Source organism: Struthio camelus, chromosome 5 (genome assembly GCF_040807025.1).
Source record: "Struthio camelus isolate bStrCam1 chromosome 5, bStrCam1.hap1, whole genome shotgun sequence".
In the NCBI taxonomy this organism is placed as follows: Eukaryota; Metazoa; Chordata; class Aves; order Struthioniformes; family Struthionidae; genus Struthio; species Struthio camelus.
The window spans coordinates 33968692-33992317 of record NC_090946.1 but is presented as its reverse complement, the minus strand read 5'-3'; the positions used below and the strand labels follow the sequence as shown (position 1 = coordinate 33992317).

Here is a 23626-nt window from a genome sequence, read left to right as displayed (position 1 = left end):
ACAGTGCATATTATCACCCTTGTTTCACCATCACACTTTCCAGCCCATATAAGTCAAAGTCTCTTTTGAGTCATGCAGATGATTGCCAGAGATAAAAAATAATAATGGGCCATAAACTGAGGGAGTATGAGATGGACACAGTTTAATAGATTGTGAGCAAAGTTCACTTTAGCTAGTCAAAATATGAGCTGCATTTGAATCAGAAGCATCTCACAGCGGAAATCTTCAGTGTCTGTGTGTACTCATCAACAACGCTTCTCTGATCAGTCTGCAAAGCTCTGTGAGTGTCACATATTAAAAATTCTGAAAGGAAGACAGTATCATTGGCTAAGGCAAAAATAACTTCTTCCTGCTTCTCTAAGGAGTGCAGTGAGTCTTATTTAAACCTTATTTAAAAGCCTTCATTCACATACGGAGCACCAAGGCTCAGGCTGCTCACTGCAAGACAAGGTGCACGGTGCTGGTGCTGCCTTGTGAATTCTGAGCTGCAGAAACATGTCTACAAAGCTATATCAAAAGAGAAGTCTTTTTCTATATCCTTGAGAATTTTTAAAATATTTAGCTCAGTAGAAGAGAAAGGGGAGGGAAATAAAACGTCTTCTGTGACTCACTTCTTAGGGCTGTAGGGCTGTACCCATCACACTGTGTTTGCATAGCCTTTCAGATCCATTCTGTTATTTGCTATAGTAACTTTCATTCTTTATTTACACAGTTATTGACTTTTACAAGGGTACTGAGAACTTCCTGTCAGGATGAGCTTTCTCTCAAAGTCTCTAGTCTGCCTTATCAATGCAAAATTCACATTATAGGAAACTAGACTGCTGCTCTGGACAAAGTGACCAGCTATTGCACGAAGGTATTTGCAGGCTGCTTGTTTGGTACAAGCGTTTGGCCTTACACAGATGGCTGACTGACTTTCCACAAAGGTCTCCTTGAAATAGAGCTGTCATAGCTTATATGGGTTTCCCCTATTGGAAGAAGCACACTCTAGCATTCTGCTATTTTCAGTTCAGAAGAGAGAGGGGAAAGAAAAAGATGGAAGATAAGCAGAAAAGGAAAGGGAAAAGAAATAACCACAGAATCACAGAATGGTTGAGGTTGGAAGGGACCTCTGCAGATCATCTCGTCCAACTGCCCTGGTCAAGCAGGGTCACGTAGAGCACATTGCCCAGGATTGTGTCCAGAAAGGCGGGGGGTGGGAAATAAGGGGAAAAGAGAGAGAATACAGTCAGTAGAAAAATGGTGGGAAGAGAAAATAATGAAGAAAACAGAAAGGGGGAAAGAATAGAAAAGGGAAAGCTGGAAAAGAGAAGCTGACCGGGAGGACAGAGGGGTGACCTAGGGCTAAGGGTCTACCACATGAGAGCCCTCAGACTAAGCCTCAGCCCTGCTTGTCAGATGTCTTGCGTAACCGAAGGCAAGTCCCCCACTACAAGGCGCTGCTCTGAAATGGCTAGCCAGGACACTGCACCTGGGTGGCCCTCTACCAGCCTCATTAGCAGTGTGTCTTGGCATGGCGTGCATTGGGCTGGGAGATAGACTGTGATACACCTTCTGAGTCACTTCTCCATGTATGCACTCCATGCAAAAGCATTCCCTTACAGGAGAGTCACTTCTCCGTGTATTCACACCAGGCAACAGCATTCCCTTACCTCACAGTAAGACATGTACTGAAGAGAAGCACAACAAAGCTCATGAGATATTGTGACACCACAGTAATGGGCCAAAGAAGTGCCTTCACTTGGAGCAGAGAAAGGAAAAGCATTAAAAGAAAAGCGAAAGACTAAACCAAGGGGACCCTGCAGGCTTTTGCCTCTGTCTTTGTTTCATTTAATGGCTTTTTTCCCCCACTCTCCAATTAGGGAACTTCTGTAGAAAGCACATCTAAAACTTATAAAAGACATGCTATTTTCAGTATTAGAAATAGTATCTCCCAGGGGAATTGAGATGCCATACGTGCCTAAATCTTTAATTCTTGCTGTTCGTGCAGGCATCATCAAGAGGGTACTAATTAAAGTGCAGCTCTGCAGCACAAAAATATTTTGATCCAAGTTGGTCAAAGGTTTTCCTAATTTATAGTAAGAACAACTGTTCTATCTTTCTCCAGTTTATTCTCTCCACTGTCAAGGTCTCTGATCTGTTGCTTCTAATAATACCCAGCATCCTCCTCATGAAAATTCAAATCACGTTACAGTCATTCAAGTCCTAAAGGCAGCAACATCTGGGCTAGAACCTAGCACATATTTCTGTGGATCTCAGAGGCACCACGTTCTGCTGGACAGAGATGTAGCTCAACAGCAGATGAACATTGTCCTTTCTCTAACACTGTCACTGGTTTGCTGGGTGACTTTAAGTAAGTCCCCTTTCTGCATCCTGGTCTTTGCCAGATGTAAATGGTGAGAATGCCACTTTCCTGGGCTTTGAGAGCCCTGAATGAAATATGATAGCCCTTCTTACATGCCGTGGTCACGAAAGAGAAAGAATCTCCATAGTTCAAGTGCTTAAACATAGCGCGTTTATTTAGCGTGGCCCAACAGTCACGCTTACATAAATCAACACGTTTTAGAGGAGGAGAACAAAATAATACAGGGTAAAGGTAAACGTTCTGTGCTTGAGAATGTTTCTCCCCGATTCCCTGGGCTATGTTATACTATATATTATCACTGTCATCAAAAGGGGTGTGTATAAGAACTTGAAAAACCAAACGAACCTGTCTGTAAGGTGTTCCCTATATCACAGTCCTGCAGGTGGCTTTATTTCCAAAGCGCCGGGCTGTGCTGCTGTTAAAGCCACCTGCTTTCCCTTGCTCCCGCGACCTAATTCTGGACTTAACTGCTGCAACAGGAGTAAGCGCCTACCTGCACGTAAGCTCCATTTCTTTATTGAAGTCACTATTTTAAAAAGAGCTGTAGGCTGCCAAAGTGGTTTTGCCGTGAAGATTTATCAGGCACCCAACTAATGTACTGCCTGCCATTCTCGTTTGTGCATCACCAGTTTTCTCGATGATAAACAATTGACTTTGGTTTAATGAATTATTTGAGAAGACATGCATGAACTTCAGCAAATACTTTTTAATAAATGAGCCTGCCTCATTAAATTAAAATAGAATGTTTGTAATGTGACAGCTAATCAATTGCTTCTTCCAGCACGGCACCAGCTCGAGTAAAACCAATACTGTAAAGCTCTTCTGTGTTTAAACAACTGCCTGCCTCTTCCCCCTTCTTCCTCCCCAAAGTTTATTTAAGCAGATATGTATGTGTGTACATAAGCAGCACTAGCTAATAGTGAAAAATTATTTGAAGTGACCCAAGCCAATATCCTGTTTGCACAGAATATTTGAAAAGAGACTGCTTCTGCTAATGATATTCAGAATTAACATTGTTTTCTGGAACATACATAGCTCTACGTGGGAGCAACAATATAAACTCTATACAGATAAAACAGGATTTTTCCTTCCCAAATGGCTTTTCTTCCTTGCCACAGTGTGTGCTTGAGCCCTTTAATGAGAAGTAAGGCTGGCAGTGGTTGTCCCATGCCTGTGAGCTTGGGTACAGCAGGGGCTGAGGCTGCCTTTCCACTACACAAAATTAGTTTCCTAGCTTAGAAAAATAAGCTTTGCTCAGGGTAGACTACAAAATCAGATATGTGCCTAGTTCTGAACCTTCCCCATATCTAATGGGTTTGGCTCTGCTTCTGACCCCGCATTGCAACAGAGTTCATACATCTTTCATATATCTTCCCAGGTGTCATTTCATCTTGGGCAAATCTATTTTCAGCCTTGGAAAAATCATCATGAAAATTCATAAACAAGGCACGAAATCTACTTACCAATCTGTCATTACCATTACACTGACAATGATGCAAATACTACTAGCTTTGTAATTTTCTAGCTAAATCTTACCCAGATGGAGACATAATTATAATCTTCCAGGTAGCGTATTCTTTTATCTAAGCAGTAACTATTTCCAAATGATTTTTTCACTACCTTAAAAAAAGGTCAACGGAGAAATTATTTGTACTGTAAAGAGAATGTGTTGCACTCACTTTCCTCTCTGTTTTTGGTTTGAATTTCTAGCAAAAAGTAACTCTTCAAATTTGTGAAACTGTCAGATAGGATTTTTTTTTTTGCTACCAGAAAGTAGAAATAAACAGTGAAATTCTATCTCTGGTGAATTTGATGGGAAAATTCTCACTGACCTGAGTAGGACTGGGATTTCATTCCAGATATTTCTCTGTGTGAAATTTTAAATATGGGGAGGCAGGTGCAGGGAGCTCCCAGATTTCTTCTTTTTTTAAGTGTGAAAGATACTCAGAACAGGTTCTTTCAGCAATTAGGCTTAAAACAGTGCACTACCATTTTATCTTGGGAGTGATTCTACTCATTTCTTCAAATGGCAGTTGGCTTTTGGGGGTGATTCCTGTCTACTGAGCTGGTACCAGCGTACAATCACAACGGGTTGCTCATTGCAATGCTGCAGGAAGCAGGGGCTACGCTGGCTGCAGAGGGTCATTGCCACTGCATACATGCTGGAGGCCTCTGCCTTTTTCAGAAGTGCTAAACGGGGATCATCTGCTACACAAAGACAGTGTCCTGTCATTACAGAAGTGGGTTGTCAGAGATTCATATTTTCCTGACTTCTTCATTGCTCTTTTGTGAGTTTCTGCTCATGTCTTCTGCGTGTCTGTCCTGCCACCCCTTGGTGATTAATGAGTGGTGAAATTCTTCTGTTGAGGTTTATGAAAAAATTCCCATTGATTTCAAGAGGGCCAAAACCGCATCCAGACGGTTTTCCTTCAAGGGAAACAATTTTTTTTTTTTTTTTGCATGGGTGGTAAGCATGAATTGGTCTCAGTTTCCTTATTTCTCTGAGAGACTTGGTTCAATACACTTGCATGATGGTAGAGAATGTTTGACTTACTTCTACCTGACACTGAATTTCAGAACTTCTGTGTATAATAAGCCAGCATCATCTCATTCAAGTATGGGAATCAAGTTTCAAAGCAATTAGAGAAAAAATTAAATAAGCATTTTGTGCTTATTTACATTTGTATTACATTCTGCAGCAACTCAAAACTGATAAAAATGCCACTGTTTTTGACTTTCTAAATTGTCTGTGAATGACATTGGGTACCTTTTTCTGTGTGGCCCACTAAGCTGAAGGAATAAAAAAATCCTACTGAGATCAATACAAATTCTAATATTAAATCCTGGTAATCCTCTTATGTCTGAGACAGGACTTGGTAGATTAATATGGATCACTTCATATGAATTCTGTAAAATTCTGAATCACTCAGAGAATATATGGTGTTCATCGAAAAACACAGTTGTACCTCTATACATGCATGAAGTATTTCACACTAAATCCTTTCGGAGCAATGCATAAAGAATAGACTCTTTGAATACCTTTGCTAAATGATTAATGGTTTATAGTCTTATATGTTGCATTCATCATGATATGATTAAGTGGCAATATGATGCTTTTGAAATACTACCTTGCCCTCCATGGGACTTCCAGTATGTCATAGGACTTCAAGAGCATCCCAAATGTTTCCACATCCCCCACGTCATCATTGCTTCATCTAGACTAAGATCAGAGTTTTCTTTCATATCTATAATTTATCCATGAAAATGTTTGAATCCTTCACATTTTTTTAGTATGTACGGCTATTTGGGCAATTTTTGACCTTAAAATACTTAATATTGGATTAAACATACATCTTATAGATCTCAAGATCATATTATGCTATTAACTAGCTCAGGTTTCTTTCTGCTAGAAACTGCCCAAGCTGGAATTAGTTATGAAAGGCAGAAGCAGCTTAGGTCTGAAGATGAGCCAAAACTGACTTGAGTAGTTTTGTCTGAGGTCTGAAAGGCAAGAGCCAAAGTCAGGTCCATTGAGTTTGTATTTATGCATTCACAGCAGTTAGTCCAAGAAACGATTCCTGTCTCTCCCAGACAAGGAAGCAGATGTGAACGAGAACCTATAGAACTCTGAGTTTAAATTCCACTTAATTCTTTCCTTCAAGTCAGCTAAACCATCGTCATTTCTACTAAACCGCATATGGGAGGTTGAGGGCAGGGCATCGTCAGCCTTAGCTAAAAAGACCTGAGAAGTGCATGTGTGTGCAGATGTGTGTGCAAGTATGTGATATATACAGAGAGAGAGAGAGATGGACTGATAATTCTTTTTTTCTGTACCTACTTTAGTTTATCTCAAGCGTCATATTTTCTTCTGCCCCTCTTCTACTTTGCTGTAGTATCACCTGTTCTCAACTACTTTCTTCTTCATTCATCTCACTTTTGGTCCAAGGTCTTCCCTGTAGCTTAGGTCCTCTGAAATGGTTTCCCAATTTTTCTCATGAATTCTCAGCTTCTTATCTCTTTTGTAAATGCATTTTTCACTCAGACTTTGTTAAACACCCTGCACTCTGGACTGGCTAACATCTGTGGCCAGTGTCCCATGGATATGGTGAGCACCCTTAGGGTGAGGATGATGTTTTCTCCTATGTCTGCTTGGGGACTTGATCAAAACATTTTACCAGTGATCTCACTAGACCGTGATGTAAACCTCAACCACGTGTTTCTAAGCAGTTTATGAATGAGTTTATGCCCAATGTCACCTCTATTCACAAACAATTTAGAAAGTCAAAACAGTGGCACTTCTATCAGTTCTGAGTTGCTGCACAATATAATACAAAATCCCCGCTTATTTTTTATATGCACAAATTGCATTATCAAATCCCTAGGAACATGTCATTCCAACCGCTTTTACTTTACATCTACGCATGGATCTTCATCAGCTGCATTCTTGCTGAATTTATTAGTCCCTTCACTGCAGTTTTCAGGACCATCATTAACTGCAGTTGAATTTAGGGACTGCGGGCAATAGCACCTTACAGATCTATAACTTGGGTTCTCAATATTGTCTTCTCATCTTCAAATAATATGTTAATTTTTTAAGGCAATGCTGGACTCAGCAACCCACAGCACATTTCTATCAAACGCAATGGTCTGTGAGCCTCTGATGTCTTGGACAGAATTATTTGGCACAACTGAAGATGATTATTCCAGCTTTGGTCATCAGACAGGTATGTAGACAGACTGAAAAGAGTGTGCAATGTCAAAAATTGAAGGCTGATTTGAATTTAATTTAGTTATAGACTAATCATGTAGCAAAGAGTCTATGGATTTGGAGCATGCAGCTGAGCTCACTGATATATTGATCTTTTATTCTAGTCTTACTGAGATTTTCAAGCATACAACCAGACATGCAAGATAAAGGTGCAGAGGTAGAGTAGTATCAACTAGGGGCTTTAGCTCTTTGTATTTAGGTCATGTTTTCCTCTCATTTGGCAAGGTGATACACATAATTCAAGCAGGCGCTCCCAGGTGACAGTGTGCTTCAGTAAGAGGTGCAGGACAACTACTCTCAACTCCTTTTGTTTGCCCCATCATTTGTCACTTAAAACACTCCCATGTTGTTGAACTGTAGCTATACAATGGAAAAGTAATTTGATTCAGTAGATTTGCAATTCCTTAAATGCCTCCTTTGTAATGAATATCAATGACCAGGTAAATACACGCTTAGCTGTAGAGAATTAGGATTCTGAAAACCACCAGAGAACTCTGTGGCTGTAGGAGTGCATCAGTAATAGCGCAGCAGCACTTCCCAGTGGCAAATACAGCAACATTAAGTGTGCAATTCTCTAACTGCAAGTGTGGAAGCCCTACACTTCACAGGACTTGTTGCCAGGCCAGGCCCCTATTCAGAATTCAGCATTTCTCATCAGAAATCTTTACTTTTCAAAACAGTTCGCTTAAATTCCTAAACAATCCAGATATTCTTTTTCTCTGCACTTAGTCTGAATCATTCAGCAGGCTCTAAAAAGAAATATAGCATAATCCACCGATATTACCGGGCCAGACTTGTGGTCCAAACTGGGCAAGATTTACGTTTTCTTGCAATATTTTTCTCCTACAAAGCTATTTTTGTCCCTTCAAACAAGAACACTGTTGGTCTTATGGAAAAGACCTCTCTTGCCAAGGCACAGTTCGAGTAATAAGGAACAGAACTTTCCATGTGGGTTCTATATGGTGCTAATCCATGACCATCAAGGACTTAGTGTTTTGTTTCTGTCTTGCTAAGTCTGTTCATCCAATGTTTTCTGGGACATAGGAGGCAGGCTATAAAGCTTTTTGCTTCAGCTGAATGGCTGTCTTTAAAGCCCTGCAGGAATCGAATTTTCATTTCAAAACATTCTGCTGTTTTAGTATTAGTTTTCATTCCATCTTAAACTGGAATTCTAAATTTTATTTGAAATTACAGAAATCATAGAAAGTATTCTGTTTCAAATTCTAAAAATGTATTTTTAAATATCTAGTATGATTCAATTTAAAGTTAATTTTGGGTCAGTCAGAATAATTCTTCCAGTTATGCCTCGACTTTTATTATAGGTTTCCTTGTTACTCAACCTTCTTCCACCTTTTCAAACAATATTTTAGTGAGATTGAAATAATCTCAAGGCAAGTTCTGATACTAGAAGATCAGCATTTGCCAAAGGCAGAGCAGCCCATCCCAGGCATTTTGACAATTTCTAGCGTTTGTACAGTCTGCTCGTTGTTAACAGCATACAGTCTGTGACTCAACAGCTGTGCGGCTCTGAATTCAGCCAGCAGAATAGCAGTGCAGCATGTATACCCTGGCAATTACATCAACTCAGACCCCACTTGTAACTAAGTGTAAAGCTTCGTGAGCTCTCAGACCCACAGTTTTGTGCAACGTCATGTCAGAGTTCACTCCTGCTAAGCAAAGTTGAGCTGAGGAAATATTTAGCCCTTTCCAAGCATGGCAGTAGCTATGTTTCCTCCTCCACATATTTTCTATGAGTGCTCAGTTTTGAAGTTCTTAGCCTTCCCAGGAGTCCTTCAGGGTTACAATAATTTCCCTCCTGAATCAAATTTAAACCAACCTCACAGAATCTATGAGTATTCTTACCATTTCCTTCCTTCCTTCCTTCCACAGTAGCTCAGGAGTACATTTAACATGTCTAGTACACGTAAATAAAATTATTACTGCAGCGCCACCAGCGTTGCCTAAGCAGTCCTAGAACAAAAAAGTAATTTACTCTGAAGCCAGAGAAGAATGTAGATCGGTAAAATAACATTCAGCCTACACTTGCTTCCGGTCACTATAATAAGCTTAAAGATAGTGATTCCTACGTTTTTCAAAAGCCTGTTCTGTACTTGCTAGAAATGAAGTATAAGCTCAAGTTTAAACATATTACTTCTTCAGATGAAAAAGGAATGACAAGACTGCCTAGAAAGAGACAGAAAAATATATACAGGCTATTGCTGGACTCAGCTCCTGCCTGCCTGACTGCCTCAACTGTGCTAGGAAGGCGCCTAGTATTTTTATATAAAAGCCTGAGGTAAGTTTCTAAAGCATTTTCTCTAAAAATGTGAAATTGTTCCTTTAAACCCAGTCAGAGGCAGGACACTGGCCTAGAAGGACCTTTGGTCTAGGACAGTACAGTCTTTCTCAAGTTCCTATGAGAAGAACAATAGGGTTAGGCTGCCTTTATGATTTCCATGTAAAATGGGGAACATTTCCATAATTTCCCATCTCCAAAATGGAAAACGACTTATGGTCATTTTTATTTTCTGGCAATCGGAATATATCAGGATTTATATTTTTGGAGCATCTTTTCATTTCTCATCTTCATTTTCCAGCACTGGATGAAAAAGAGAAAAACACTAAGAAAATAATACAAAAAATGTATGGAAATCCTGGCTCCAAAAATTGAACCATTATGTTTAAATGAAATGTATCCTCTCCAACTGACAAAAACATGGGCCAAAATAATATATTAGAAAGGGGTTATATATAAGCAGACTCTGATGTATCCGTCCAGTTTTGTTATGGCTGCTAGCAGTATTTGTCAGCACTTATACTACATTAGCTCACCTGCATGTGCCATGCAGAAATCAGTACATCCTAGGAAAATCAGGACAGCTACTTTTTACTTAGCCCGTGATCCTGAACCTGCTTGACACTTACTGACTTCCACATCTTTGTTTGTCACCGCTGCTGCATCCACTGCAAGTCAGCAGTCTCATTTTAGCAGTGCAACATTAGCAATGGGACATAAATCAAACCTATGGACTGAAACAATCTGCACAGCCTGGAAAATGAAGTCAACTAATGGCATTCCCTGAGGGCTGGATACAGGCCAGCACTTAAGGGTTAAAATATTCAGGCTCAAGAAGAGGTATGATGGGCTAGTCAATGCGAATGAAAGGGAGGTGAAAATCACCTTAAAACAGGAGGAAGGGCAAGGAAATGGTTTGAATTCTGTGCTCTCCTCTCCACCCTCAACTGCCCACCATTCTCCTTCCAGGTCTCCTTGTCTGCCCTCAGGCTGCAGTTTCAGACACATTTCTGGCATGTCCTTGCCACTGAGGGATACACAAATGTTTTTGTATAGCGGCATGAAATTCTACCTGGGCCTTTCTTGTTCTCTGAAACAAAACCCGAAAATCTTTCGCGGCCCCTCTGTCTTATGGCTGATCTTTTCTTCCACCAGAATATTCAAAGTGACATAATACTTTGGTCACGTTCATCACCCAGGAGATGGGAAAGCTAAACTCTGGTATAAGAAATGAAAGGCAAGAGCCTATGCATATGCCAGGCCTTGGTGTCTGCACCTTTCGAACGCTCATTATGTACTTCAGCACTTTACGGGGCCCTGGAACTTTCCAAAAAGAAAAGATCCTTTCCGAAGCCAAAGCAAACAGGGAAACTAGTCCAGAGGAGAGCTGTTCCACGAAAGAAACTTGCTGCGGCATTTATACTGCCAGCCAGCCGATTTTATCACAGTCAAGTCAAAGTTTCAGGACCAATGGCCAAAGTCTTTCACAGTTATTCACTGCACCTGTGGAACAGCAGAACAGACAGCTCTGCTTGTCTCTCGTGTTGCGTTAAGACAGCAATGAAACACTCTTCCAGATAGAAAAATAAAGCTGTGACCTTGTCACTCAGCAGCATACTGCACACGAATGCAGCAAAAGGGTCTGGGCTCACTCAGTGCAGCCGCTCACAGCAGCATGGGAAACACAGGGCTGGATTCGTGCCCGCCGCCGTAGGGAGGCCCCTCCGCCCGTAAATCTGTCCCACTGAGGATGTGGGTGATGTTCTGGTTTTCCTAAGGGAGGTTGGAGGCTGAAAGAATGAGTATGCCTGGTCCAGAAAGAGATCGATGCAGTCTTCTGCTTTTCTTGAGCAGCCTCTAAAGCTGGGATTCCTGCAGAGCTCATGCCTGATTTTAGAGCTTTTTTTCTGCTGGCAGAAGGCCTGTGAGCCAGGTGCTTCCAGCACCGCCGCTCTCCCACAAGGAAGCTTTCCGACTCCGACACAGCCAGGTGTGTGCAGTTTGCAGGGCTCATAGAAGCCGATCCACAGTCAAGCTCACCTGATTTCCCTTTTAAATAGGAGCTTGAATAAAATCTCAGATTCAAATATCCTCAAGCAATGGGGCCCAAAGGCCAGACTCAGACCTTCTTTGCTTTTCTAGGATGTCACAGTAGCATCTCGGGGTTTAAAACACAGCGTTCAGTATTACATTAATTCTGTATGTGCATACAGATGAAGATATTTATAGTATGGGAATGAGCCATGAAAGCAACCACAAATTCCCCTGTAAAGTTTTAGAACTACTTACTTAGAAGTATTAATTATTTTGAGAAGCCCATGCAAGATCCATATTTCAGTTATTCTGTCACAATTTCAAACCCTTTGAATAAATTTTACTGCGGGAACTCGTCCAGCCTATTTGCATCATTTTGCACTCTGAACTGGCTGTCTAGACAAATGACAGGTACAATTCATTTTACTTGCAGTGCTATCATAACCTATTTTGAATTACAATTTCATATAAACAGTGCCTAAAATCAAATGTCTGAGATTCATTTGAAAATGAAATAATAAATAATGGATGACTGGACTAAGAAATTGTGAAATACAAGTCAAATATTATGCTGTGAGATGTGAAAATAAACTAAATTATTTCTGATTTATTTATGCTAGCCTCATTCACCTGCTATTTGATTGCCTTCCCATTGCTACTTACTGTTCTGCAATTGGGGCCACTCTAGGGATATAAGGAGTGATACGGGCAAAATTTTAAAAAATCCCTCTAGAATCTTTAAAGCTATTAAAGCAATAATTCAAGGCTAGGCTTTCTTTAGCTGCCTGTGAATCTTGTCTGAGAGAAATTACTAGTCTTCCTTAAGAACTTTAAAGTAAAAGAAGCAAATTGTGTAATGAACTATGAAACTAATGAGTACAAGATGCTGACTTCCATTCTCTTTTCTCTAAGCTTGATCTGAATGGATACAGAAAGGGCATTGTCTTGGCGTTGGCTATAATTCTTCCAGTCACCCAAAAAACGTAAGCTGCACACGCAAAGACATCTGACAGGAGAAGACTGCGAGATTAGACCTTTACATGTATGTAATAGTCCAGTTTACAGAAAGAAAAAACAGATTTTTACAGAGACTGTATGCCCAACCAGCTTCCGTAGCACAGGCTTGTCTTTTGATTCTAAAAAAAAAAAATCTTTGAATCACAGACTATCCTAATTAGCTGCAGCAAATAGATTTATCATTCCAGGCATAGATTTTACGTCAGAAATAGTTAAAACATATTCTCCTAGAAAACTTTTTTAAGACATGTATTACAATTATACTCACATTTCTACACATTTTCCTGGTAACTGCACTGCTGAGGAGAGAAGCCTGTTAAAAAATTTGGTGTTTAATGGTGAAACTGTTTCAGGTTATAATTTCCTGACAGTTTTACTTAGAAACTTTTTTACTTTTCCTCTTATCTATCAGAACTGTTTTCCGAATGACAAGAGTGTTAGGAGTAATATATTTTTCAGTTTCTAACCTAATAAAAAATATCCCCTATTACAACATTAACAGTATTATTTTAGGTGAAAGGAGTCAAAGAATCCACTGGAATTATAAGAAAAATAAATAAAAAATTAAAATGAGCAGCATTTAGCCATTAGCATTTAGCATTTAGCTACAGAGTGTTGTTGGGGTCACTGAACTGTACCGCATAACTCCCAGGGTTATTTCAGTCTAGGAACCCATCACACCTTTTTTTCACAGCGTTCCAAGTTCTCACAAACTCTACCCTCTGACCTTTTTTCTTCTGCTTGAACCACCAATCTGAGGTGCGTGTTGTCTCCTCTTGTATGTGTAAGCAGTTTTTCTTTCTGTGATGTCTGACACAGTAATTACTAACAATATTTGAAATACAAAAGGTTGGGACTATACTAGACAGCAAAATGCAAGAAGCAGGACTTGATGTCTTCTAAAGGAAGAAGGAAGGAAGTTGGCAATCAGAATAAGGAAGAGGGATTAGTTTTGCTTGAAACATGCTTATTCAAATGAAGTGTACGATGAATTTTGCATTGCTATGTTCTTCTTTCTTGTCAAATATATTGCAGATTCTGATCCTTTCTGGACAACCATCCACCCAGAATACTGGAGTAAGCACAATGTCTGTGAATGGTTACAGTTTTGCTGTGACCAGTACAAACTAGATGCCAACTGCATTCCCTTTTCCCACTTTAATATCAACGGCTTACAGCTGTGCAGCATGACGCAAGAGGAGTTCCTAGATGCTGCAGGCACTTGTGGCGAATACTTGTATTTCATCTTACAGAATATCAGGATGCATGGTTAGTGTTCCAGAAATCAAAAGCAAAACACAAAGTATTGCATTTTTGTGTGAATTTCATGCTAGCAGAAAATGTGGGATTTATTGCTGTGAGCACTGAAGGAAGGCAAAATACAGAGACCACCTAGATACTGCATTGAGGAGCGCACAGGAACGTGGCAGGCAAAGACAGGGTCAATAAGGCTTTGGGCCTCCCAGCCACAGGCAGGCCAGGCTCAGCTGTGTGAGCCACACAAATCCCCAGGCAGACTCCAGGACTGCTCTTTCTTTGGCCTTTCTACTGAAACCTGTCAACTTGCAAAATCCAGACTGTATATAGAAAGACATAATTATTTCTTAACTCAAAATACTGAAGTTTGCTCTGCTTCTCGGAAAGTAAGAAAGAAGTTTTGTACAATGGGGTTGTTGTCAGTGCAGTACAATGATACTCTTGAATGCAAAAACTTTACTACTTTCAACCTTGTCTTGGAAGATTTATTACTGTTTAAATTAAGTTAGGTTCAAAAAACCTCTAAGCTATTGATAGCTTCATCTAAATGAAACAGAAGTGAAATTTCTGCTGCAGATGACCTTTTTCTATATTCACTACTTGCCACAGCTTAGTAGTGTATACGCTTTTTTTTATGACCTTTTTCTATATTCACTACTTGCCACAGCTTAGTAGTGTATACGCCAAACTAGGGTAATTCCCCCAGGGTCCGTTGTGACGATATGAGCAAAACAGTTTCCATTAAGCAGGGAAATTCAGGTCATTTCCCCATGCCCTAACAGATGAGAAATCAAGGAGCGTTTTAGCTGCTTGAAGCGCTCAGCGACTCAAGCCTGCTCTAGCTTGGGGGACCATTTGAACAAACTGGAGTTGCCATAGGGCTGCTGGAAAAGGAGGGATGGCGTAAGCATGCAGGTGCTCCCGCACTGCTCATGCCGATCCTGGCGAACCACAGGGAGCTGACACGGCCAACAGCTCTGGATCGCCAGCAGCCTCGCGGCCACCACACGCAGCAGCTCCGCTGTCCCTCGCTGTTCCCCCACCTACCGCCAGACTGCCTCATGGTGAGGGGAAGAAGTTCACATGCGGGGGGTGAGGAGCAGAGACAAGGAAGGGAGAAAGTAGCAGCAGAAGGTGACACGGGGACACAACAGATATGGGGGGAGAAAACTGGAGGCGGGGCAGTGCAGAGGGAGATCCTGGACAGTTCTTATCAGAGTGAATTAGGGTTGTGCACTGAATGAGACTGTTACTTCTAGGACAGGCAAGACTGGGAGAGGTGAGCAAGACTAGAGACTGCCAGAAGAACAAAATGACCCTGTGTTTTATGTTGGCAAAGGGCTGTCCTTTAGGACTGGCAGGCACCTCCATCAGTGTTCCTCCCAGCGTTCATGCCTCATGTCAGACAAGCCATTCAGAAGACTGTTAGATGCAGGAGATAAGGATATTATTAAAGGAATTAAAGAATACAGTGCCAGTAGGAAAGCCCATTAAGAAAATTAACATATTGTTTTCAGTGCAGAGATTGAGCGGCTGGCAGTAAATGAAATATGGTAGACCATATCAGTCCACCCTATGCGTTGCATAAGGCAATGATCCTGTGAGAAGAGCAGTATGTGGTCCAGTAATGAAAGACTTTATCATAACACACTTAAACAAAGGGCCAAATTATGGCTGCACAGGCAGGTTTAATTCCATCATTTTTCCAATTTTGTGCACTGGACTCTGCAACATGAATTAAGTGCCTTGAAAATAGATTTGTTTGTGCAATGCGTTTAATTGTACGCTGTGAATGTAATGACCCCTTTACAAAGGTGATGCTGTCCTACTGATGCAGACAAGTTCCAGCCCTGTGAACACCTGATTTCCAGCAGCAGACATGATCTTTAGTTTGGGAAGGAGGCAGGAAAGATTGCAGGAGTAGTTTTAAAGGAGATAAGGGGTTGGAATGAGGAAGGACTAATCTAAGTACAAGGAAATGGAGAAAATGTAATAGACATGACAGCAAAACCAAAATGCAAAGATACCAGAGGGAAAGGAAACTTGGTACACATGAAACAAGTGAGCTTGAGAGAGGTGAGCAGAGACACACAGACTCAAATGATGTAAGGGGTGAGAAAACAAAATAAAAATAAACAGATGTAGTCAGAGCAGTGGAAGGGACAAATCACTTTAGTAACAGACAAACCAAAAACTGGTTTCATGGTTCTATATCCTGCATTTTCTGTAACTTTTGTTTTGAGCTATATTCACAATCAGCTACGGAATAGGGTAAGACTTTGCTTTAAATTTCAGTTGAGAAGTCATTCCGCAGCTTGCAAAGAAAAGAACTGAACACTGGGTTGTGCTTTCCCCCCATAGGCATCTCTTTTTTTACTGGTGCAGGAGAAACAAAGCCATCTATCAAGAACTGTAAGTAAATATGTTTGTACGCAATAAGCTCCATTCAAAAGGAGACACACAGCATATTCAAAGATTAGCACTACTCAGCAGGTCAAGAGATTTCTACAAATGAAAAACATTCAGGCCATTCGCTGCCACTCTAATGGTTTTACTGAAATCCCTGCAGTATGTAGGGATTAGCATAAAGATACATAAAGAAACATAAGGATTAGCAGAGATCCCAACATTTCTGAATTGGCATTTTGAAGGGAAGCAGGATCCCTAGAGTCTTACAGTTTCACTGAGGAGCAAAGCACTGAGCAGGGCAAAGCACTGAGCAGAGCAGATTCCCAGAGGGCAGAAACATGGCTTCATTCCCATGAGAATACTTGGAATTTTTGAGGGAGGTGGTACATCTAGTGGGCTACCCCACTCTGTAGTCACAGCTACAGACCCTATACCGTCCTAAACAAAAACGCAGCAGAGCTGGCTGTTTATCTGCTAAGGAGGGATGTGGATAAGCTAGGAAGAAATCAGGTGTCCAACTGCCTCTAGGTGCAATCAAAATATTCTGTAATCAGTCAGTTCCGACTATCACCAGCTCTAATAGTCTAATAACTCTCAGCCAGTTCTGTGGAACTAGTCTTTGTGGCTAGATTTACTAGTGCTCCACAACAGGATTTAGGCAATGAGGGATATGCCCTTGGTCAAATCCTTCAGCCAGCAAAAGAATACAGAACAGATTCATTGACATGACAGACTCCCGTGCACAGGGGCAGTCAAAAAAAGCATATTCCAGGGTAGTGTCTAACTGCTGGTTGGAGATGTGGCACTGCCTCTCTCTGAAACTGTAGCTCATGCTCTTTTAGGCCAGCGGCAGACTCTGTATATGCTATGAAACCTTCATAACTAAAAGCATGATCACTTCAGCATCAGCTATCCTTGCATGTACTTATAGAGCTTGCTTCCACCTTTTAGTGCCTATTATGGTTTGACATGCATCCAACTAAATTCCTGGAGGTCAGCTCTTAAAAACATAAACACAGTAGTAAATAGCAGTATAAAACTGTGGCCTGTCTTCACAAAAGTTCTACAACTTTGTTATTTTTAGCCCACTACTATTTATCCAGTGAAGTAAACATGTGGGTCTTCACTGCTTAATCCTCTCACAGGATTGCACCTTTCTCACTAAGTGTATACTAAATAGACAGCATTTTTTGTAGGGCGTAGACCTCACATTAGTGTTGTTAGCAGACTCTGTTCCCCTTCCAGTTGCAGTCATTCAATAACCTCTTTTAATTGCTTTTTGCACCACCACAGTATTGAGACAAACACTTTTGAAATGTTGATACAAGCATTGATTGTTTCCGCAAGGACATTGTCAAATCTCGCAATCATCTACTGAGGCAGTGCTTTGCTCTCTTTGAACCACTGCACAGCACTAGGCCAAGAACTCTTCAGACTGCACACCACAGAGCATATCTCTGTGTGCACATCTCATGCATGCACACAATGCTCTAAACTCAATAAGCCCACAGAATGCAAATATTTTTAACAGAACTTTGACAAAAATTTCATGTGTTTTATTGGGCTGCAAGCCATACAAGTCTGTGTTAATTATTTACTTGGGTTTACCTTTGTGCTAGAGCTTTATTAAAAAGATAAAGTTAGCAGCTCACATACATACCCACTTTGACTTAATGTTGCATGGCATTTGAATAGGTGACCTTTTGACCAAGTTGCCACCAGACTCAGGAGTACCTCCTTCACTTCTCACGTTATTCTGCAGTTCAGTGCCAGCCAGTGATAAGGCATGCATGAGGGCAGGTGGCATCAACGGCCAGGAATGTCACAGTCATGGTAGAACAAGTAAGTACATATCAGAAACTGGAGTTAAGAAGATTACACAGGCCATGTTGCTCCAAATCTTCAGCTCCATGTGATTATCAAAAGAGACTTTAATGACACCACCAATAAAGGAAACTTCACTGAGGCTTGGCTTTTAAGTGCTACCAGCTCTTATGATTTTCTTAAAGCCACATTACCTTTTTAAAGTGCTTCCAGCCACCTTAGTTCCAGAAAACACAAGCTGAAAATAGCCTAAAAACAGAAAACAAATAAGGAACCTCAGATATTGTTACAATTGTCATTATTCTTAAATTTATCCGAGGACATCAGTGGTCATGGTTTTTAAATGTTTGAGGTCAGTGTTGTGATTCAACATTCACTCCATTCAGCACCTGGACTCATTCGTGGCACATCTGAGGCTCAGGCAAGACTCTGAACAGAGCTGAAACAATAGAGAGAAGGGTCTAGCAATGCTAGGAAATAGGGACTGCAACTCCCCATATTGTTGTCTCGTTTTCAGTCAATCTAATGTTTGCTGCAGTCTTCCATTTAAAACATTTTGAAGGAACTCAAAAATTACTACAAAAACTTCAAGTTGGATAGTCTGCGAAAGTTACTGGTGATCAGAGGAACTGACCCTGTGAACGAGATAACTAAAACTTTGCAAGACTGTAAAATTCAGTAGTTTCTGGAGCAAAAAGCAGATTCTAGCATCAGCTGTGTTTGCAAGGTCCTGATTTATTTTTTTCTGGAGTGGGTAATTTGAGTCCACTTATATAGCAGTAATGCACTACAATTTTGAAAGTTAAATGAAGATAATTTAATCAATTAATGAGGCTGACTACCTAGTGACAAAACGTACTGTAAGTATAATTCTGCTATAGTACTTTGGCATGAATAAGAAAAAGATTGTTTAATAGTTGTCTTCTTCCTGTTTAAGACCTGCAGAGTTCTCATTTGTGGGAATTTGTAAGAGACCTTCTCCTTTCTCCTGAAGAAAACAGTGGCATTCTCGAATGGGAGGACAGGGGACAAGGCATTTTTCGGGTTGTTAAATCAGAAGCTCTGGCAAAGATGTGGGGACAAAGGAAGAAAAATGACAGAATGACATATGAAAAATTGAGCAGAGCTCTCCGGTGAGTCAATGGGTGGAAATGTCCCTCATTTCAAGCGAGTTCTATCTCAGCATCCATTTCTCATGGTTATCCTGATAACTGAGGTTGGCAGTTCTTTGGTATTTTCTTTCGGTTTATTTCTACAGGTCATGAGATAGACCCCGGTCTCCTTTGTTCCCAAATAGGATCTTCAGGCTTGATGCCACAGGGTACAGAGCTGTAACTCTCATGAAAGCAACAAAGCTACCCCAACGTACCTCAACGGACAATTTGTACTACTATTCTTGCAAAATGACCCCTCTTTTTTTTCTTCTTCTAGCAGTAACACTAGCAGTTCCTTCTGGTTTGTGGTAATCTTAGAGAAAAAAAAACACCAGCCAAAGAGAACATTCCTTTGTCTTTTTGAAACAGTGAAAGACTTACGCCAAAGGCCCCTGGAAAGTTTAAAGCTTTTTAAACCCACAATAGTAATTTAATAGACAGAAAGGAGCTCTCTGATTGGAAGTAACACATTCACTCATATGTTGTTTTCCTACCATGAAGTCCATGTAAGGAATTCCTGTAACATGAGTTCTACCACTACATTCTTTTTCTTCTTTCTTTTTCCTTTCTTTTTTTTACTGCAGATACTATTATAAAACTGGAATTTTGGAAAGAGTGGACAGAAGGCTGGTGTACAAGTTTGGAAAGAATGCCCACGGATGGCAGGAGAACAAAATATGAACTGCCCCGTGCTTCAGCCTCAGCACAAAACATGCCACAGAGCAAGCAGTCCAGCTGCAATGGACACTTATGAGTGGGCTTTTCCTCTGCCTCGCTCTTCTCTGCCAGGCTGGACTAAACCATTGCTTCAAGAGATAGTCTAGAGCAACAAAAAAACAGCATCTGAATTTGTGCTTTCTGCCAAGCGCTATCTCTAAGTAAGCCCTTCGGAATATCTTTGCTGCTGTTCAACAGATTAAGACTAACAGTCATATCTAAAACCTCTCTCTCTCTCTCTCTCTCTCTCTCTCCCTCTGCCAGTATGATCACTGACCAGTATGAAACAGCTTCTCATTTCACTGACATTTTAAAAAGATTATTTGGAGGCTTTCCCCAGTTAGGCTTTTATATTTTTGAAGAATACAAAAAAGTATATTTTTCCTTTAATTAGAAAACCACTTTTTTGATCCATTCTACTCCAGAACATTACATTTCTCAGATATGCTAGAACCCACTGTGCTGTCCTAAATGAACAATTTGGTCCCCTGTACTGGCCTGGACTTAAAATGCCCAGTCAACCTAGTTATACAGAAATAAAACTCTATTCTGAATTATTTGTCAGGCAGTCACCTCATTTAGCTTCTAACTCCATCTATGCAGTGATATTAATACACACATACATACTAGGCATATTTGTTTCTTGCACCTAAAAAGAATTAACTGCAATTATTCATCACTGCTGTTTGCGCTTCATTGGTGTGTTGTGATTGATTGCATGACATCAGTTTGTTATTTGGCAGAATGAATATAAATTTTATTATAAAGAATTTTGAGGGCAAATATTCACTTTTGTGAAATCCAAGTTCATTTTCCACAAATTCTCATGCATGGAAGTTTGAATTTGCCTTCTACTAACCTTCGTGAAGGTGAATTCAAGTCACTTTTGCATTCAGAAGCAGCAGCTCTGGAAAGGGTACAAGCATTTGCTGAAGCAGATTAATTTTGAAATGCAAATGAATATTTGTGGAGAGGCTTTTATAGAGCAAAAGGTGGAGAGGAGAGGGTTTTATATACAAACATAGGTTGCATTCTTCAAAGCAGCCTATGACATACACTTGCATATACACTATTAAAATTAATGTGTGGTAAGTGCCCTCACTGCTCCATACATCGATCTTACAATAAGTAAATTAGAATGAAAGGTGGTGTATGAGAATGCAAGTGCGGTTTTTGAAAGCACCATAGCTGTTCTGTAGTTTTGAAAAGATTGCTTCTCCCTCATAAAGAATTTAAGCAACAATTGTAAATCCATCAACCATTTTAGGTCTACCTCAAGTGCCATTCAGAGAGTCTCAGTGAGGCTCTGGTCTTGCTTTCCAATGGACAGCTCTGCAGCACATCCTTCCATGTAATCTCAGCTCAGTGTTGAGCTCCTTTTTTCCCCAACCCGAAAAGTCTACTTCTTGCAACTCAAAAAACTATGGCAGTGTTTGCAATAGCAGTTGTGTTTTCTAGCAAGTGTTTGTTTAAGAATTGAAATTATCAGACTAAGTACTGTTGCTGCAATCCCATTTTAGGTTGGTACCATACTACACAGGATCAGTGAGCAATGGCTAGGACACAGGATGGCTGCTATTGACTTTAGAACCTAGAAATCCATGTCCTGGCTACATCTCTATCCAACATCAACTGCAAAATTGAGATTAGAGATGATTATCCCCCAGGTTTCTTCCAAAGATTAGGCATACCCGTTTGGAAAGACTCCTCTTACTTCTGCTTTTCAAACTTGTGTTTGTTTTTATCTGCCTAACAGCTATAGGCACTCCCGCTGGGGGATAAACCCTTTAGGAATAGGAGGAATATGGTATAAATGGCATACTGTGAATAGTGTTCTGAAGTTTATTGCTGCTGCCTATTTCCTATTAATGGATAATGACTCTGCTGAAAGAGAAATCAATCAGAGCCAAAACAAGGGCACTAAATCCCATATAACAAGCCACACAGCCGAGAGATGAACATTTTCAAATTATATTTTGCTACCTAAACTGCACAAATTTTAGATACAGTACAAATATACTGAGTTTGGGCTGCAAATAGTCAAGCCTCCAAAATCTTGAAAACTAGCAGCAATCACCTTGTATTTCCCAGTCTGACAATGTTCAGTAATCATCACTGACAAAATCCATGCAGCTGACCCTCATTTCAACTGAACCTATGCCAAGTCAAAAAGAGCTCCGCAAACCAAGACGCCCTGAAGTACAGATATGTAGGTTTACTGTAAATGTGTTTTTAAAATGTGAATGACTGTAAGATATCTGTTGTTGGATTTGTACAGTTTCCAGACAATTGCAATCTGTAAGCAATGTGAATGAAATATTTAACATGCAAGAAATGTGGCTTTTTTCATTCATATTTTCCTAACTTATATTAGAGGAACCCAGAGCAACTTTACACTTTTATCAACAAAGGTCTATGAGCCAAAGGCAGAAATGCTTCTACAGATGCACCTTCTTTTGGTGCTTTTCTTCTGCAAGTACTTGAGTTAAAGAGAAAAGCTGCACTGATAGATCATAATTAACAATTTATATAGATTATGAAACATTGTTTGTAACAGTCTCTTTCTGCAGTACACCAGGGCACGACTCTTGCAGTCAACACAGATCTCTAGGTTATCAGTTCTGTAAAACACGTAAGAAGGATGTAAGAGTGATTCAAAACCTCTTAGAAGCTGCTTATTCAAAAGCTTAATATAACTGGCTCCTGTTTATGTTGTAAAAATGAAAGTACAGAAGATATTCCCGTAAAAGATAATTCTATAACAGTTTTCCCCAGGAAAAATTTTGGTCCCTTATCTTAATCTTCTCCCTGAGTGGCTATCTAGACAGATAGGGTGCTCAGGATAACTAAGGGCAGGGTCTCTCTGTACTCTGCGGTTACAGCAACTGCATCTGTGAATGCTGGTACACAAAAAGTAGTAGTGCAAGAAATACTGTATAAGTGCTTCTTTCTTCAGTTAGCGAACAAACATGATTAAGTCAGCACAAAGTTATTTCAGATATTGTTAACTGAGCACGCATCATAAAACAGTTTGGAAGGGAGTGGTTTGTTTAAGCAGTTCAGAAGTATCTGATAAAAATCTGAAAGAGTTTTAAAAAGGGTCAATGAGTATAAATTGTTATAGTGTTGTGACTCTAATGGAGCTAGGATAATTTATTCCAGTTAGATCTGCCCATGATTTCAGCCAGCCACAGAGGCTGATTTCAGCCAGCCACAGAGGCTGCTCAGCTATTCCCCTATGCTCATGAATGTAGCGCACAAACAGCAAAGCGATTTAATACAATCCTCCCAAAGCAGAGAGATACAGCTTTTATTTCTAAGACTAAAGTACTGCAGAAAAATTTTACAGCTTCATTTCTCATCTGCTGCATTCCTATGCCACTGAAGCATCCACACACAACAGAATAAAGATTCGAAATACCTCTGACTGTGGAAACTGTTTGCCTGTTAGCATTAAAAGTGCCAGTTCAAGTGACCATTTTCTTTAATCTCAAAGCAGATTGCAAAAAAACATTTTATTCAGAAAGGATTAAATTTAGCTTCACTACATTACACTAAGGCTCTCAAACAAAAAATATCATGCCTTTTACATACTGACGCCTACAAACTACCTTTCTAAGCTGCTAGAAAGCACCGAGATGTACAGGTGAGGCAGAAGAATGGGGCAACATTATGGTTCTTTCATAAAGCATGTAACTCTGCACCAAAGCACTTTCGTCGTTTGGGATTCTCTCTCACAAGGAGGCACCTAAGCTGGCTTACAACTTTTAAACAAAAATCCTGGC

General features: G+C 40.3%; 1 protein-coding gene across 3 annotated transcripts; it reads left to right on the top strand.

Moving 5' to 3' along the window:
* The first annotated feature begins 2743 nt into the window (after positions 1-2743).
* Positions 2744-23263, top strand: ELF5 (E74 like ETS transcription factor 5). 3 transcript variants are annotated; one of them, XM_068944064.1, is made up of 7 exons: positions 2744-2864; positions 6963-7089; positions 13516-13749; positions 16099-16149; positions 17842-17988; positions 18908-19103; positions 19709-23263. In XM_068944064.1, exons 2-7 carry the CDS (start codon positions 6966-6968, stop codon positions 19803-19805), a joined length of 849 nt encoding a protein of 282 aa, XP_068800165.1. In that variant the 5' UTR covers positions 2744-2864; positions 6963-6965; the 3' UTR covers positions 19806-23263. The 3 variants fall into 3 exon arrangements, with proteins under 3 accessions (XP_068800165.1, XP_068800166.1, XP_068800168.1); XM_068944065.1 differs by having other exon boundaries at positions 2748-2864; positions 19229-22170; XM_068944067.1 differs by lacking the exon at positions 17842-17988 and having other exon boundaries at positions 2748-2864; positions 19709-22189.
* Positions 23264-23626: the final 363 nt, after the last annotated feature.